Source organism: Siphateles boraxobius, unplaced genomic scaffold (genome assembly GCF_051911475.1).
Source record: "Siphateles boraxobius isolate OS27281-9 unplaced genomic scaffold, OSU_SipBor_1 72, whole genome shotgun sequence".
Classification (NCBI taxonomy): Eukaryota; Metazoa; Chordata; class Actinopteri; order Cypriniformes; family Leuciscidae; genus Siphateles; species Siphateles boraxobius.
The window spans coordinates 2,309,691-2,328,690 of NW_027509200.1; the positions used below are offsets into that span (position 1 = coordinate 2,309,691).

Here is a 19,000-nt window from a genome sequence, read left to right on the forward strand (position 1 = left end):
CCTCAACAATCAAATAGGAGGACAACGGGAGGGGTCAAAGGCTCGTGCTAGTAGCAGCCTCCCTCACCAGCGATGGAAGACCATGGCTACGGCACGCAAAGTGTCACCCTGGTGAAGACGGAATGTCCATGGGGCAAACAAGATGACCAACACACCTGGAGGAAGATGCACCAACTAATGGTTTGACTTTAGCAAAAGAATGTGTTTTTGTGATGATTTTGATGATTTTATTTGATTGAATCAAAATAGGGCTTAGATCAAATGATTTGATTGGTTAAGGATTCATTAGAAAATATTTCAGGTAAATTATAGGGATTATTATTGAAGAAACTTGATTAGGCTTTCCATTAAGGGTAAGAAAGGCCGATCATGGGAGAATATGTATGGTAATAAGCTAAAAGATGGTCCGTAATGGAAATATTAGAGTTAATTTTGAACAACTACATTGGTTAAAAGAATGGATAAAAAAATATAAAACCTTTTCTGGATCGATTTTATTAAATATGGTGTTAAATAGAGCTTACTAAGTAAAACCATTGGCTGAATCGAGTTAAAAGTTAAGAAAACATGGTTAGGAAAATGGAGGTGATGTATGGAAATGGGCGTGGACTGATGGTAAATGGATAAGATTGGTTAATCTTTGGGGGGTTGGGGGTACTGTACTACCAATTTCAGCGACAGGATTATCAATATTGTTATGTTTACCATGCATTATAATGTGTCTCCAGCTCAGTACAGAGACTGGTTAAAGCTGGGAGTCTGTTCAATTGGATGAACAAAATATGATGATCCAAGTAGTGGGAGCTACTGTGACATGTGTTAAATTGTATGGTTTCCTTTTCTTTTTCTTTCTTTCTATGAATGTTTTTGATATGAACAGAAGGTTAAAAGCTGTGGTTATCCGCTATGTGATGACGTACAAGGAGAGGGGTCGAAATGAGGGATTTTATTCTACTTTTATTTCTTCGTATTTCTTAGCCTGTTGAAATGCCATGTGGGTTTCAAGATGTTAAATTGATGTGTTTCCTACTTAAACTATACACTATTTCTTGTTTATACTGAGGTGACTGAGGGTCCGACCTAGGTCGGGAGTGCAATAACAGTGCTTATTCATTCAGCCCGGCCGCAGATAAAGTCTTTACTTGCTTGCTAATACTTAAGGGACTATCCCCACAAAAACAGCCTAAGCTTTTTACTTTTCCAAATGTTATTTCACAAATGTTTAAGAGAGTGGTCAGTTATGTGAAAACCAGAGATGAAGAGTATAAGTGTGATGAAATGACTTAAAATTTGTTCTATTATTTTTATTATTATGATTGGGTAATCTGAATGATAAAAAGGGGGGAATTGTTGTGGAAATTTTAATATTCATTGATCACAAACAGGTATCATAAGAGAAAGAACCTATTCAATGTATAAAAGTATATGTGTGTACGTGCTTGTGCGTGACGTTTCAGGAACATATGGGACAGGACCTCTGACCTTAGGGACGGTCAGATTTGGCCAGTTTATTTCAGTACCAGTTTGTGTCTCTAAGTAGAAACTGAACAGCAGTAAGGACCTTATCTGAGTGGGTGAAAGGTACAGCGGGTGAGGAGGAACCTTGAAAACAGTATAAAGGCTGTCTCATATCTTCCTGTTGTGTGTCACTCTCTTGCACAGCGTAACTTCTGTGTACTAGACTGAACCTATTCTTGCAAGAATAAATACTTATCATTTTATTAATTTGACTCTGAGTGTCTCTTACGCAGTGATGATGTTTAACAGAATTTTTGCCACAACATACTGATGATTTTGGCATACAGCTCATGAAAACCCAAAATTCCTATCTCAAAAAATTAGCATATTATGAAAAGGGTCTCTAAACGAGCTATTAACCTAATCATCTGAATCAACTAATTAACTCTAAACACCTGCAAAAGATTCCTGAGGCTTTTAAAAACTCCCAGCCTGTTTCATTACTCATAACCGCAATCATGGGTAAGACTGCCGACCTGACTGCTGTCCAGAAGAGGTAACAAGGCGGACAAACGAAAGAGGTAACAAGGCGGGCAGGTGGGGGAAATTAACCAATAATGAGATAACAAGATGGGCGGGGTTAGACAATAGACAGGAGAGCACATGGCACAAGAAATAACAAGACAGTCATGTGCTCACAAAAGACCAGAATAAACACAAACACATGACAACGTGACAAGATGAGCAAGATACCATTTAGTGCAAATAGATTATCATTTTGTAGGTCTATTAAGTACCTGTTATACACTTTATTTACACTTGTAAAAAGTCTTCATTTTTATTTAAAATGAAATGCCTCTCTATAAGAATTGATACAATCAAGAATTGATTGTAGATTTTTATATTATATATTCTTGCCTTTTGATAATTTATTCTACTTTTTTTGTGAATCTGGGGGGATTGTCTGCATTTGTTACACGTTTTCCCAAGTACACAAAACTGCTGGATGAGTTTTGCGAGAGGCGGCTGCCGCGGGTCTCTCAAGGGAGATGGAACTGTAACTCCAGGTTGGTGGGAATGGTCCATGACTAAAGAGCTGAGCTGGTCAAGCTTTTACATCACATCCTCCATCACACGGAGGATTTTGACCGCGAAACGGTACATCGTGCATTAGGAAATTGTCACAATTGAAAAGCTTTGACTTCTGTTTTTTTTCTTTTCTTTTTGCTTTCATCAACTTTTTGACTTTGTCAGTGTTGCGTAACGTTATCTCAGTGTTCGGTACAACTATCTTGACTGAAACATGTCCTGTCATGTCAGTAATGATTCTAGCAGTAGTTGAAGGATACCTAAGAATTTGTTGTATGTTTATGTTTAGTGCAGTACGAAAATGTTTTATGTTTTACTTAGTGTTAGCACGTTAACTGTAACACCTGCGCACATAGTTTTTAATAACACAATAACCATAACGCGTTGTTCATTATAAACATGGGATTATGAATTATATTGAGAACTTCCCAACGTTAGCTGCTACATAGAATACATGCCGTAATGTACCCTGAGTGTAAACATTTGCCGCATTCAACGTGAAGCGTGCAAGCGATTTGCAAAGATTAATATGTATCGTAAAAGGTTAATAAAACGTTATACTCACTTCTTCAGGAGGTGCAGCAGGAACACGAATAGTTGTTACCGATTCCTTTTTCAGGAGCAGCTTTTTAGCAAAACCAACTTTATACTGACCCTTGTTTAAAAAGCAGTCTGGTGAGAAATGATTCGCGCAAACATGAACGCATTTACGTTTATCATGGGGAATATTCCCATCGTAAACAAAACTCAGCCACTGCGTCTTCAGCGGTTCAAATTAAGGAACATCAAAATGATTTCTGTGTTTGTTATTGCACCCAAGAACAGAACAACACAATCGCTTAGACGCCATTCTGCTCCAGTGTATTAACAATGACGGACTATGATGACAGCTCGCTCAGGGCGGGGCTTTGTTGAAACACTGCTGTCAATCAACAATCGGGGGAGGGACGTCATGCGCCCTGTGACGTCACACGGTGAAACGGCTCGATTTGAGAGAGGGGAATACATATAAGGAGATTAAAACAAAAACACTGGATGGATTTTTATCATTATACTGTATGATGGTTGTGGACAGGCACTGCCAACACACGTTGCAGAACAATCAACTTGTAAAAGTGCATGCACCATTATGTGACCCCTTTAAGAAATGGGCCAAAGAAAATTTTGACCTCAAAGAAGGTGGAGCCTCAGAGCCACACCCACCTATTGCATCATCACCACATACCAGTGATTGAAGGTGTTTAGCAGCTGGAGCGAACTTTCCTTAAAAGTTTACACCAGTAAACTCTTCTGAAACCAAGAAACTCCATATGAACTTAGTTTTGGCCTGATTTTGTTCAAAATTTTCGTCACACCAGTTTGTTCTTCGATTTCACCTGAAGTATATCGGGGTATGGCATATTTAATCAGATCATCGTAGCTTAAATTCAGAGTGGGAACATTTAGATTTTAAAGACTATTTGCAGGTAAATAAGTTTTGTCCTGCATCTCAATAATCAGTGTTATTCAGATTATATAGCAGCTGTTGCTCCATTCCAGTAATCACAATAAACAATATAGAAATAACATATACGCCAAAAGTGTTTTTACAGAACAGTCCTGTACAATCTGTACAACATTTTATTAAACGAAACTTTTGAGGATATTACATGTATATACAATAAAACAATAGTTTCAGAATAAATACAGCAGCACATTAAATATTCAGGGAGTCCATAAAGACGTTGTGTCTAATGTGAGGTAGACATCTGTTTTAAATACATAGTGAAATTAAATAAAACAATTAAAATTTAGCTTACATAATATAAACAGTTTTACAGGCTAAAACTGTTTACAGACTATATGTTTACAGAGTCCTAACAAGATAATCCTGGATAAATGCTGTGCAAACATGGTTTTAAACCACATAATAAAGACTGAGGCAGAATTACAGACTTGCCCTATGACCAACTTATAATACTAGTTAATATAAAACTAGTTAATAAATATTAAAACCATGTAATAGCCATATACATGAGAATAAATAGGTGTTGATATGGTATGGAAGGAAATATAAGTTAAGGGTATGGTCCTCTAGTAGTGCGTGTACGCCGAGTGAAGGCTTCAGTGCATTAGCTCCTGATGACACTGGGAATCAGCCGATAAATCATCAGTGCTTGGGATTCTCTTTCCACTCCAGGACGACACACACCAACAGCGTGGAGGCTGGCCAACGAGAGATGTCTCACACTGATAGAGAGAAGATAAAAAGAGCATTTTAGGGCTAGTGTGCATCTATAGGGTCAGATTTCATTAGGATAGAGAGGAAAAGCCACCTGTTTGGCCTTATAGAATCCATGCTTATCACAGTTGGGGAGGTAAAAGCTTGTGAACTTCTCGCCTAATGTCTGGTGTGATTGTGCGATGACGTCCAGAGAAGCGTGAAGCTCAGTGTGACAGGGACCCTAGACCAGCGAAAGAAGCATCACAGAAACATTCAAGAGTAAACGGGATGCTTCATCCAAAAACACAAGCTTGGGAACGACAAACCAAATCAGGGCTAAATGTAAGATATGAGTATTTAAATTGCATGTGAAATTTCCACTCAATTGGATTACAAAGTTAACAGAAACTAATAAAATTAATTTGATGCATATTTGTCAGTCATACATCAAACCGGTAAGATTCCTGGTAACCAGGTTTATATATGTATCATTAATAAATCAAATTTATTTCAATCTCATACATTTTAAAGGACTAAACATGGCTTGGTCCACAGCTAGCCATATTTAAACCATGTTCATACCTTTTAACTGAATACATTTGTTTAGTCAATGAAGAGAATTATCTGATTCTATGCCATTTGAATAAATGCATTTTGAAAATATGATTACTTAAATGAAATGGATAAGAATTTGCATCTTTAAATAATTTCTGTATGACTGACAAATATGTATCAGATTGTATTAGTTGGTTAATGTTTAAACTGTGTAATTGATGGAAACTATATATACAATTCAAAAGACAAAAATCTTAGAGTGATGATGAATTTTGGTTGAAAAGTTCCCTCAAACACAAAGCAAACTACTACAGCCAGTAAAATGGCTTGTAAATGTAAGGCTCAGTACCTGTTGGATCAGTTTCTTTTGGATGGCGTTGACTTTGGCCTTGATGTTCTCCTGTGCCTCGGCCGCGTCCTGCGGGTCCAGCGGCCTGTTGAGTCCAAGCAAGTAATGCAGCGAGCCCTGATCAGACGTGATGTCCGTGTCCTCTAGAAAAGCAATTTAGACAAACATGAGTCATTTCTCTCCATTGAAAAATGACCTGGCCTCTTTCACTGATCAAACGTACCTTCCGTCTGGTCGTACTCGGCGCAGACGGCTTGCCCGCGGGTCAAAGCGTGGAGCGGCCGCGGGTCGCCGGGCCTCGGGACGCAACGCAAGCCGGTGCTGCAGGGAGCTGTGTAGACGCCACAGGAGTCTCCTTTCTTCAGTGCGCAGGACGAGCAGCATCCACAGCCCGGCTCTCGCAGGACCTCGGGACAGTCCGAGGACACGGCGGGACAGGTGGCGAGCTGCTCCGGTGAGCATGGAGCGCAGCGGATGGGTTCAGGCCCGACCACGGGGGAAAGAGTCGCCGGATGGACGAGGACGCTCACCAACATTACAAACACACACGGACCTCTCATAGCAGAACAACAAGCTGCGTGTCGCATTGAAACTAATACCTGCTGCTGTGTGTGTCAGATCTGGGTCTCTGTGGATGTGCGCCGTGTTTTTATGCATTGACATGACCTCAGAGTGGTTAATCATTGACACACTCGTCATCTGTATTAATGTTGCTGGGGTGTTTTCAGCGCATAGGTTTACTCCGGTTGCGTAGATGTCAATATTTACTTTAGAACGAAGTGTGCTAAACCAATTCCTCCGCAATATGGATTGACACAATTTGTGCCCCACTACACCAATTACATGCTCATTATGCTGTCGTTTAATATAAATTATTCATATAACAGATTCAATCCACTACTTTGCCCATCACACAATAACACTTATGTGAGCATATCTTAAAGATGTGTTTTTGACCACCACACTTTGAGTTAGGTCACAAAAACAAGGTCATGAGGCCGTTGCACAACAGGACGGGTTACTGTGAGGTCTTCAGCAATCATAACATGTTTGTCATGAGGTGTCGCACAGTAATTAACAGATCCTAGTGTAGTATTAGTCCAACTTGGACACATCACAAGATCTCTTGCTGGAGGTCAACCAATAGGTCAACCTAGTTTGAAGACAACAGACACTACAGGTTTAAAAAATGGCTTGAACATTTTAGTTTATTGAAGGTATATTCCAGTAAGCCTTAGATGACGAGCACATGAGTTGTTTGTCAGGTTGATGTTCTTCACTGTAGGCTCATGGGTGCCTATACGCACAAAAACACCATGAGCAAATCATTTACATCCCACCCACACACACACACATTTCACCCATAGATTGTGCAAGAACAAAAACAGTGGACCGGAGAAGGAAAATTAAACTTCAACCTTCCTCTTTGCTAACTAGCATGAAAAATAACCCAAAGAATGACAAATACAAATGATGACCTCTATTCCTCCATTGTACAGCACGGCGTGTCTTTATTCGACAGTGAGCTCATGTGTCGTGGCCTCGTCGATGTCACGCATCAAATTCACCAGCCACTGCGGCAGATTCACCTGCAGAAACATCAGTTTGAGCACATCTTTCTTCATCTGGAAACTATGTACTTGTTTATTCATGCTCAACAGAATCTGCAATATTCCCAAAATAGAATTTATTCTTACACTTATTAATTGGCTGAATTCAGATATCTTAGTTTACATCTCTCTGAAATACTTAATTGTGATCCCACAATCTCATGGCAATTTGCTAATATTTTTTGTTGTGCCTAAATTAGGGCTGATGTGTAGGGGTGCATGTCCAGCACAACTTCAGTGTCATGCCAACTTCAAGGAGAATGTAGTGCAAAATTACTAAATGACTAACTATGGCAATTTTAATCGTGCCATTTCACAAGGGTGGAAAACAAAATCTCATATTTTAAACTAGGAAGTTAGCTTTAAGGTATGTTTTTTGTATATGTGTAATTATCAAGGACATTTTGATTGACCATGACCTCTTGAACCTAGACAGCTCAGTGTTGTGTTGAAACTGTGTTGCCATTAGGAACACAAGCAGGGCCGGCGCCATGTGGGTGCCCTAAGCACAAATGCTTGGTGGTGCAACCCCCCCCCCCACCCCCCAGTTTTTATTCAGTAATTATTTTGTATATATATAAATACACATTTGCATGTATGTATTTAAGAAATATTTGTTATTTATATATAAAATATTTAAATGTATATATAATATAAATTATATATAAATATAAACAGTATATACATGCAAATATTTCTTAAATATATACGTGCATATGTGTGTGTATTTATATATACAAAATAATTATACACAGAACACACACATATATCATGTAAACACAAACTTTTATTTTGGATGCGATTAATCTTTCCCCAGCCCTAATAATTTGACAACTCTGTGAATATGAAAATATACAAACTCTGAGATTGTGGTTCCCTTTCAAGGGAACTTCGAGCTGCGTCAAACGCTGCGGGAACGCCCCTGCGTTGTGCGTCATGAAGCACGTATGGAATCAGCCCAATGGAGAGATGAAACGTCATAGGCGGGTGACGTCATCGACCAGGAAACTATAAAGCACCCCAAAAACACAAGCGCATTAGCTTCTGTGCTTTCAGTCGCGCTACATGTGAATCTGTCCCTGTGTGATATTGTCTGTCTTACATACCCTGCACCACACAAACAATTTATCCCTATATATATATATATTGAGAGATTATGGCGGACGAACAGCAGTTTAGAAAGTGTGTTCCTCCCTGCTCGCGTTATTTAACGAGCGGGGATACACATGATCTTTGTGTTGTTTGTTTGGGAGTTCAGCATGCCCAGTTTGCTCTCGAGGGAGCAGACTGTGAGCATTGCGAGCGTTTGCCGTTAAGGACGCTCCGCTCCCGCCGGTCGCTCTTTGAGGAGAGCGGTTCGGTGCGCGCTCCCCGCGGTTCGGGTCCCGCTTCTGCCGAGGCAGAGCGGCGGCGCTTATCGTGGGGATCGCAGATGGATCTCACAGCGGGGTTTGAGACGGGCTCTGCCTTATCTCTCCCTTCACCTGTGAGATCCAGTGCCTCAGTCCCGGGTTCGGAAGCACGCGCTGCGGTTTCTTCCGCTCGGGCTGAGGCACCAATGCTGCAGCTATCCAGTTCTGAGGAACTTGATGTTGTTAGTGTTGAGGGAGATGTGGAGGATTCGCCACCCCACACTCCTAAGAGTGATGAGCTTATGGAGGTGTTAACAAGAGCTGTTGAAAAACTTAATATTGAATGGCCAGTGACTAGACAGGAGTCTGTTTCTAAATCAAAGTTGGATGAGAGATTTTTGCCGTCACGTGTGCAGCCTCCACGCCGGTGCCTGCCGTTTTTCCATGATCTCCACACCGAGGTGTCGAAATCATGGAGAAAACCGGTGTCATATAGAGTGTTTAGTCCCCAGACTTCAACATACGCTAATATTATGGGAGCCAAGGCTCATGGTTATGGTGCTTTGCCTCGTGTGGAAGAGACGCTTGCGAGCCATCTCTCCCCCGAAGCAGCATCATCTTTTAAGGCACCGGCATTACCCACCAAGCCTTTAAGAAACACTTCGGCTTTAGTGGGTAAAGCATATTCGGCAGCAGGTCAGGCTGCGTCATGTCTGCATACTATGTCAATCTTGCAGGCATACCAGGCTGATCTGCTAAGGGACATGAGTGAGAGTGAGGAGGTCAGTACTGACGTAGTTCGTGAACTGCGTCAGGCTGCTGATTTATCCCTGCGTGCCACCAGAGAATCGGCCAAATTAATGGGTCGTTCTATGGCAGCTCTGGTGGCCGCAGAAAGACATTTGTGGTTAAATCAGACTAATATTAAAGAGAGAGAAAAAGCTTTTCTTTTAGATGCTCCTCTTTCTCCCATGGGGTTGTTTGGTGATGCTGTGAATTCAGTTATCGATAAATTCCAAGAAGAAAAGAAACAAACTGCAGCTTTTAAAAAGTTTCTTCCCCTTAAAGTTCATGTCCCTGGGGCTGCTGGGCGGGAGCAGCCCCGGCCGTCTTCGAGCTCATCACATAGAGCGCAGCAGAGGCAGAGTGTCGCGTCTCGTGCTCCCCCTGCTGGACAGTGGGCTCAGCCGCGACACTCTCAGCCGAAGCCTTCTCCCAGTAGAACTGATCTGAGGACAGTTATATTGGCTAAGAAGGCTTCGGCTAAGAAGAAGTCCTGACGCCAAGCCGTTCAGGATGCTGAGGGTGGTCCCCACCGAGGCGGAAAGGTGTTCACCTCTTTTTACGGTGCCCATTCCTCCTCGGTGCCCTCAGGGGCTCGTTCTGCCAACCCCGCCTTTATGCCGGGGCACAGACGATCCCAGCGAGCGCTTTCCCGAGGGACGCTCGCTCCCTCTGAGGAGGGTCTCAGAGCGGTCAGACCAGTTGTTCCCTGCCGGTGCGCCGTTACAGGGCGCTGCGTCTGCTGCTCAAGTTACACCAGAGGCCAGTCTCGAGAGGCTGGTACCCTTAGTAGAATTTCTGGCAGAGTGGAAAAGCCTTCCAAAAATATCTCATTGGGTCCTGCAGACAGTAGAAAAGGGTTATGCTATCCAGTTCAGGTGTCGTCCACCAAAATTCAGAGGGGTTCTGCACACAGTGGTGGGCCCCGAGCAGGCTCTGGTATTGGAACAAGAGGTGAAAACGCTCCTTCAAAAAGAGGCTATAGAACGGGTTCCTCCTCCCAGTTTGGAGTCAGGTTATTACAGCCGATATTTCATCGTTCCAAAGAAGGATGGGGGGTTGCGTCCAATTTTAGACCTGCGCATATTGAATCGCTCGGTAGGGAAGCTAAAATTCAAGATGCTCACTATCAAGCAGATCGTGTCTCAAATCAGGTCCGAGGACTGGTTTGTCACGATAGATCTGAAGGACGCATACTTCCATGTGTCCATCCTTCCACAACACAGGAAGTTCCTGAGGTTCGCCTTCGGGGGCGAGGCGTACCAGTACAAGGTTCTTCCGTTTGGCCTAGCTTTATCTCCCCGCACTTTCACGAAATGCATGGATGCAGCACTAGTGCCTCTGAGGCTTCAGGGCATTCGTATTCTCAATTACATCGACGATTGGTTGATTTTAGCTCAGACCGAGCAGATGGCGGTTCGGCATCGAGATGTCGTCCTCGCTCATATCAGAAAGTTGGGGTTGAGGCTGAACGCAAAGAAAAGTGTATTATCTCCTTCCCAGAAGACCACTTTTCTGGGTGTCGTTTGGGATTCGGTATCGATGCGGGCGCGACTCTCTCCGACCCGCATCGCTTCGATTCTCTCAGCTGTGAAACAAGTGAAGCTAGGCCAGCTACTCACTGTCAAGCAGTTTCAGAGACTGTTGGGTCTGATGGCAGCAGCGTCCAACGTTATACCTTGCGGCCTGTTGTACATGAGACCGCTACAGTGGTGGCTCAGGACCAAGGGATTCTCCCCGAGGGGAAATCCGCTCCGCACGTTCAAAGTCACGCGGCGCTGCCTTCGTGCTCTGGTCATGTGGAGAGAAACTTGGTTCCTATCCAAAGGTCCTGTGCTGGGGGCTCTTTGTCGTCGCATAACGCTAACGACGGATGCTTCCCTCACAGGGTGGGGGGCGGTCATGAGTGGTCGCCCAGCCCAAGGTCTGTGGCAGGATCATCATCTTTCGTGGCACATAAATTGTCTAGAGATGTTGGCTGTGTTTCAGGCTCTGAAACACTTCCTAACAGACCTGAGAGGCCATCATGTGTTAGTTCAATCAGACAACACGTCGGTGGTCTCTTATATAAATCATCAGGGGGGCCTGCGGTCTCGCCGGCTTTACAAGTTGGCCCGTCAGATCCTCCTGTGGTCCCAAGGGAAGCTACTATCTCTGAGAGCAATGTATCTCCCTGGGTATTTGAATGTGGTAGCAGACTCCCTGTCGAGGCAGGGGCCGAGGCCAGGGGAATGGAGACTCCACCCCGAGGTGGTGGAGCTCCTTTGGTTGAGTTTCGGTCGCGCCGAGGTGGACCTATTCGCTTCCAAGGAGACCACTCATTGTCATCGGTGGTTCTCCATCACTCTTCCAGCCCCCCTGGGGTTGGATGCTATGGTGCAGCCGTGGCCGAGGTCACGTCTGTACGCCTTTCCCCCGATTGCTCTGTTACCAGGAGTTCTGGAGAGGGTCCGCCGGGACGGGGTCAGTCTACTACTAGTAGCCCCGTTCTGGCCGGCCCGAGTATGGTTTGCGGACCTGATTTCTCTCCTGGACGGTTCTCCTTTGGAGCTCCCGGTCAGGAGGGATCTACTCTCCCAGGCGGGGGGCACGATACTTCACCCCCGCCCAGAATTGTGGAAACTGTGGGCTTGGCCTCTGAGGGGGCCCAGCTCATAGACTCCGGTCTCTCAACCGAGGTTGTTGAGACCATTCTTAACTCCAGAGCTCCATCCACGAGGAAGCTTTATGCCTTGAAGTGGAAACTTTTCACTTCTTGGTGTGGAGAACACCTGCAGGACCCAGTTAACTGCCCAGTGGGTGCAGTGCTGGAATTCCTGCAGGAGCGCTTCTCCACAGGGTTATCCCCCTCCACACTAAAGGTGTATGTGGCGGCACTAGCTGCTTACCACGTCCCTTTCAGTGGAGTTTCTCTTGGGAGACACCCGCTTATAACTCGTTTCCTCCGTGGCACTTTGAGGCTGAGGCCAGCAGTTCGTACGAGGGTGCCGACTTGGGATCTGGCCATTGTATTAGAAGGTCTTTCCCTAGCTCCTTTTGAACCTATCGAAGAAGTTCCCGAGAAGTTTCTCACTTTTAAGACTATCTTTTTGCTTGCTATCTCTTCACTAAAAAGAATCGGAGATTTGCAGGCTCTGTCGGTTTCACCCTCGTGCCTGGAATTTGCACCTGGCATGGTTAAAGCTTTTCTGCATCCTAGACCAGGTTACGTTCCTAAGGTTCCTACTAATATTGTTAGACCTACGGTTCTGCAGGCTTTCTGTCCTCCTCCATTTATGTCATCGGACCAGGAGAAACTTAATTCACTCTGCCCTGTTAGGGCATTAGACGCTTATGTCCACAGAGCTGCCCTGTGGAGGAAATCGGAACAACTTTTTGTATGTTTCGGGCCACCCAGGAAAGGGTGTCCGGCGTCTAAACAGAGAATGAGCAAGTGGGTGGTTGAGGCTATCTCACTTGCTTATGAGTCGGCTGGCCAGCCTTCACCTTTGGTTGTCCGAGCTCACTCTACCAGGAGTATGGCTGCTTCTAAAGCTCTTTTGTCGGGGGTTTCCCTGAGTGATGTTTGTGATGCGGCTGGATGGTCTTCACCGCATACTTTTATTAAGTTCTATGACCTAGACTTAAGCTCTACCCCTGGGGCACAGGTGCTCTCGTCCTCTGTGCGCTAGTCTCACATGACGGTCATTTGGTCCTATGGCGACGTGGGTATTCGCGTTCCCGCAGCGTTTGACGCAGCTCGAAGTTCCCTTGAAAGGGAACGTCTCGGTTACGTATGTAACCCTAGTTCCCTGATAGGGAACGAGACGCTGCGTCGCTCCGCCATACTCCCGGCACTCCCGTTAGCGCTTCCTTCAAGCCTATCAGAAGCTAATGCGCTTGTGTTTTTGGGGTGCTTTATAGTTTCCTGGTCGATGACGTCACCCGCCTATGACGTTTCATCTCTCCATTGGGCTGATTCCATACGTGCTTCATGACGCACAACGCAGGGGCGTTCCCGCAGCGTTTGACGCAGCGTCTCGTTCCCTATCAGGGAACTAGGGTTACATACGTAACCGAGACGTTTTTTTTTTTTCCTAATTGCAGTTTCACCAACAGATGTCGCCCTTGGGCCTTGGCCTATGAACCTCTTGAAAATGACGCATTATTCGCATAGAACAACGACGAAAAAACGTATCTAAGCGGTCTTCCTTTTCTTCTCAAACAAACTAACTGCATCTTAAACAGCCCAAGTTAAAAAATTTCCCGGGGGAGAACCCCCCGGACCCCCGTTAAAATAAAAGATTCAACATGCAGGGCTAAAAAAGGCTTCCCCGGATCATTTGCACTACTAGCGATGCCCCCCTGGACATGCATACACGACGCAAGAGCGCCCGCGCTACAAAACTAACATTTTTATTTAAAACATTGTCTTACCTGCAAGCGACGCACGAGTATCATCCCGCTGTCTCTTCTTTTTCCTTTTTCCGCCCCCGACTCTTCGAGGCCATGTCTGAGGTCGGTGTCTGCCAAATTTGACATTGATTGAGGCATGAACAGACCACTGGGAGGTGGGGAAGGGGGGGGCACCAGAGGGAGACTGGCACAGGAGATTCACCTTTTTTTGTCTAATTTGGTCTAGGCCTATATTACTTTTGGATTGCTTTTGTATATTAACATGCTTTAGACATGTTTTATTTGTTATTTATACTTGTAGCCTATTGTGATGATTTTTCACGACCCAGATTTTTTGGTGCCCCCCCAAGCACTTGGTGCCCGACGCGCAGTGCGTGATGTGCGTGTGCGGAGCGCCGGCCCTGAACACAAGTTGGAAAGTCACCTTAGACATGTGCAGGACTGGGTGATCTGCGGGGTCAGACGGTGAGATGCTCGTTGGGTCTTGAGCAGTTGGTCCAGTCGTCAGTCTTTTCTGCGGCTTGAGCTCTTTACTGGTCTGATGTTTGTGCTGAACTCCAGAGTCGAGCTCCAGAGACTCGTCCGGCTCCACATGCTCTGAGATGGTGTGCAGGGAACTCATGAACTCCAGTGGGAAGCGACTGTCCTTAGAAAATAATAAAGAAAAAAGAAAGATTTAAAAATGAATTTCCTGAAAATAATGCAACAGGGAATAAACAGGGAATGTTCTCAGAACTTTGTCTAACGTTGTGGCAAGGTTCTCTTAATGTTATGAACAAATATTCTTCCCGGAAAATTGATAGAGTAATTTTTAGTAATGTTCTCAAAACGTTAGCACAAAAAAAAAAATTATACATGTTTCATGGAATGTTTTTTTCTTCTGAAACATTTTAGGTCATGTAAAAATGTTTTAAATGTTACTACTTGTTTCAGAGCATTCGGGGAACATTCAAAAGTGATGTTTCCATAATGAATGCAAAATGATGAAATGGAATGTTTACTTAACATTCAGATGACCAAGAATTAAAAAAAAAAAATCAATTAAAAAAATGGATGTTCTGATCATTCAGAAATAACTTTTTCATAACTTAATGGCAACTTTAGCAAAAAGCTCTTAGAACATATTTTTGTTAGCTGGGATGACAAACTTACATTTGAAAAACATGCAGAATTAAAATCATGTGCTGCAACTGCAGAAACACAGAAAATTACACATGAACTGCTATCATAGAGAGACGTGTGTGAGACTTAAAATATCATTTGACCTTCATGTCTGGGCAATATTAGTTCGCTTCAGATTGTAAAATGACTTGGTGCAACTCTTCAAAAAGTCACTAATGATAATAAATCAAACCTTTTCTTGAAAATAAAATATTTTAAAAAACACATGAAACTATCATGAATACAAACAATGCAAAAATGTCTTTGTCGTCTTACAAGTCATTGACTCGTTTGCTGTTCTTTTAATCTTAGTTCCGTCTAGGAGAAACAGTTGAAATAATGGATAATATACAGAGAGACTTTTCTTTCACATAGCAACAGTGCTTTAGCTTAACCTCAGTTATACCATGGTAAAGCAGCATAAGCTTGTATTGTGATGTTTATGAAAACAATTAACCCTGACTTCTCAAAAGAACACAGGCAATTATTCTTACTGTAACTGTGTGTGAGCCGCACAGATCCTCAGTGTCCCGTATAAGTCCCGTCGGTCGTCTCATCTGCTACAAACACACGGATCCCTCCTGAGGTCAGCTGATGATTGAGCTCACCTGTGCAGGTTAACAAGACATTCTCCAATGACAGAGGAAACTGCACAGTATTAAGGCCAGTTCACACCAACAATGACAAACATAAAGATAATTGTATCAAAAACTATATTCCCACCCGGTCACCGTGATTTTGCCAAGTAAGACATGTTTCTGGATCAACATATTTTGTTGATCCTGGAACAACATTCCTGTCCCAAAATTTAGTCCTTACCCTATCCCTACTCCTAAACCTAACCCCACCCATAACTTTTCCCTAAAATCAGAGGGAAATGATAGGTAAATAACACTGATGTTAAAGCACCTCACCCTGGTTCTAAGCCTAAACTTGACATAAACTGTAAACTCAGGGGCGTAGCCATCATTTCAAAAGTGAGGGGGACAGAATGTCAAGTGTAATACCAGTTTTATTTTTCTTCAGACTTTTGTTGACAGATTTTTGCTTAATTGGCTTAATATGCAGTTTATTTTAAAGCAATAAAGCAGAAAAAAAGAAAGAAAGTTGTCCAGTATTTTATATTGCACATGCAGGGTTTTTCCTGGCTTAAAACAAGGCGAAGGTGGTAAAATCCCTTTCATGTATTTTAATAAGATAATAAAATGTGTATTTTTCATAGACCATCATATAGTCTACTGTTTTACCACAGTATTTTCGTAGGTGGATCTCTGTACCTTTAGGGGGGTCCGGGGGCATGCCCCCCTGAAAGAAGATTTTGTACATTTTAAAGATAAATTGACTAATCTGCTGCACTTTGAGTGCCCCGAATCCACTGTTAAAAATAAATAATCCAACTGCCCAAACATATGATATTCTCTGATTTAGATATCTGATCATCGCATTACAATTATTCAAATTATCAGTGTTAAGCATGATAATATGGTTAAATATCACACTGAAGCTGATTTAAAAATAACGTTAACTTAAAATAAAAGTTCTTCTTTTGGCAAAATTACATTTTCTTACTAGCCTAAACAAAGTCTGTCTTACTAAACTAAAACTTTCCAATTGAAAACCTTCAAACTTCAAGCTTTTAAAACTACTACAAACTTTCTAGTTAGGCTTTTTCAAGAGAACTTAAAGTTTGTCTACAAACTTTTTTTTAATCTAATTGTAAAGTGTTACCAAATTATGATAAACATCATGTACACATGTTACAACGCTGCCTGATTCAAGCAGATCGTGGCTGTTAATGCATGAAAATACAAGTTCCACATTAACATTCACCATGTTTATTCTAAATTGAAGGGCTTTGATAACATATCTGTGAAAATAAAATTCATTACGAGTAAAAAAAGATTGAAAATATGGCATGTTTGTTTGGGTAGTGAATTTACAACAAAACCGACTCGGTTACTAACGTAACCTCGGTTCCCTGAGAGGAGGGAACGAGTATTGCGTAAGTAGCTTACGCAATAGGAGAGACCTCTCGAAAGGGTACTGTTAATTATTCAACAAGAGAAATAGGCGGAGTTATTCATCATTGTGCAACACAATTCGGATACTACATGACAACTTACTTACAGTGCTTGACTTTTTCGTGAAAAAGGAGTGAAGAGTTTTTTTGCCATTTTGAACTCTATGAAACTTATGGATTCGACGCGGATGCGGGCATGTCGTAAGCTAATGCACGAGTGACTGATTACCATGGAAACGTGAAGTCATCTATTGAGAGTGAGGAGTCACGTGCCGATTTGGGCGGGGTCTGAGCCTGTCGGCCATGATGGTACGATATGCTATCGGTTGCCAGGGGCAACGCCTTCATAACTTCACAGAGGCGCTACTAAACATTCCAGAGCTCTTTAATTTTCGCGCATTTATTATTTACACGAATTTATTATTTTGGGGGGACAGAGACGGATCTACGAATATGAGGGGAAAAAAGGAAGAAAGTAAAGCAATGCAAAAAGATAAGGCGAAAGAAAAGGGACCTTAGAGGAACAAGCTCACACCAAGCGCAAAACAGCGGTATTTGGAGAAGTAGCATCAAGATATTTGTTCTTTTGCACTAATAACAGTAGGCCTATTATTATTATTACTTATGTTGTCCAAAAAATATATATTCAGTTCTCAATAAATATTTTTAAGCCATATCAAGTTGTTTCAAGCATTTATTTCAAAGAAATAAAAAAGTAATGAACAGGGCACTCAAACAACACTTGTGCACATGTTCGTTAAGGCACAGCAGACAATCTTATCAAAGGTGTCATGATTCTGCCATCAGGTCTGTGAGTTCTAGTATTTTGGCAGGATCATGACAGACCCATGTTCTGTGTGCAAGCACATGGCCTTGTGTTTTGGTCATGTGCTTGTTTTGTCTCATCTCGTCACCCCGCCCCCTTGTTATCCTGATTCTGTCATTAGTGTTTCACCTGTGTCACCTGTTATGTTTGATTAGTCTTCCTATTTAATCCCCTTGTGTTTGCTGTCTTGTGTCGGTTCATTGTTATACGTTGATCGTGAGTACCCTGTGTACATCTAGTCATTGTTAGCATCGCTTGAAGTCTTGTTTGTTTTCTTGTTCATTTGTTTCCCAGTTTAGTCTAGTCAGTCTGGTATTCTGTGTTTCCATCTGTTTTGCCCCCTCGTGGGTTTTGTTTTCCTGTTTTTTGTCATTAAACCGTGTCTTATTTTATACTGTCTGCGTTTGGGTTTATCTCCACATCTCACCGTGACAAAAGGCATCAGCCAACCAAGCAATCCAGCATCCCGTCACGTCAGAGACTTGCTTTCCCTGATGCTGTGTCCATTTCGGTAACCTAAACAACTGTATTCCATTGTTCCTATGTTTTCCGTATGTATCGTGTGAGGTACTGGAGCAGTTTTTAACGCAGCAGTGATGTCCAGGCATGGTAAAACAGTGCGGAATTGCGAGAATCTCCTCTACTACCGAGTTAACAACACATGTAAACAATCTTGTTTTCATTGTTTTGCCGCGGTAATCCTGCCAACATGGCGGAGAGGGGAGGGGCTCTGTACAATGACGACAACTCCTCACTCTTAATAGACTATCCTTGACTCTTTTGATTTTGAATATCGATGTATACACACCCGTGAAAACCTCAGCTTGTCGTTGAAAACCTTGTCCTATGAAAAAGTGCGGGGGACGAATTTACATTGTATAAAAAGTGGGGGGGACACGTCCCCCGCGTAATCTACGCCCATGTGTAAACTTGTCCCTCAAATCTGATTGGTTGATATGAAAGTTGTTCCAGGTGTAGGATTGAAAATAATCCAAGAAATTTGAAATGAACATTTGCTTTGAAAGACATTTGCTTTACTGTTTTCCTCCCCCTCTTTCCCCAATGACCATTTGGAGTTGAGGGCCTGATAGTGATCAAGGCCGGTAGGCCAAGATGTGTGCACTTTGGGGGTCTATGACTTGTCACACCTTTAGAACAATGGGGGAAGTTGTAATTATCTGATTGGTCAGTTTGAATGT

General features: G+C 42.8%; 1 protein-coding gene across 1 annotated transcript; it reads right to left on the reverse strand.

Moving 5' to 3' along the window:
- Positions 1-4,189: 4,189 nt before the first annotated feature.
- Positions 4,190-15,565, reverse strand: igfbp1b (insulin-like growth factor binding protein 1b). The gene is made up of 7 exons (XM_077217261.1): positions 15,450-15,565; positions 14,219-14,435; positions 7,133-7,243; positions 5,878-6,951; positions 5,655-5,797; positions 4,863-4,991; positions 4,190-4,776 (listed from the first exon to the last, which is right to left on the reverse strand). The coding sequence occupies exons 4-7, from the start codon at positions 6,239-6,241 to the stop codon at positions 4,651-4,653; spliced, it is 762 nt and encodes a 253-aa protein (XP_077073376.1). The 5' UTR covers positions 6,242-6,951; positions 7,133-7,243; positions 14,219-14,435; positions 15,450-15,565; the 3' UTR covers positions 4,190-4,650.
- Between the last annotated feature and the right edge of the window lie 3,435 nt (positions 15,566-19,000).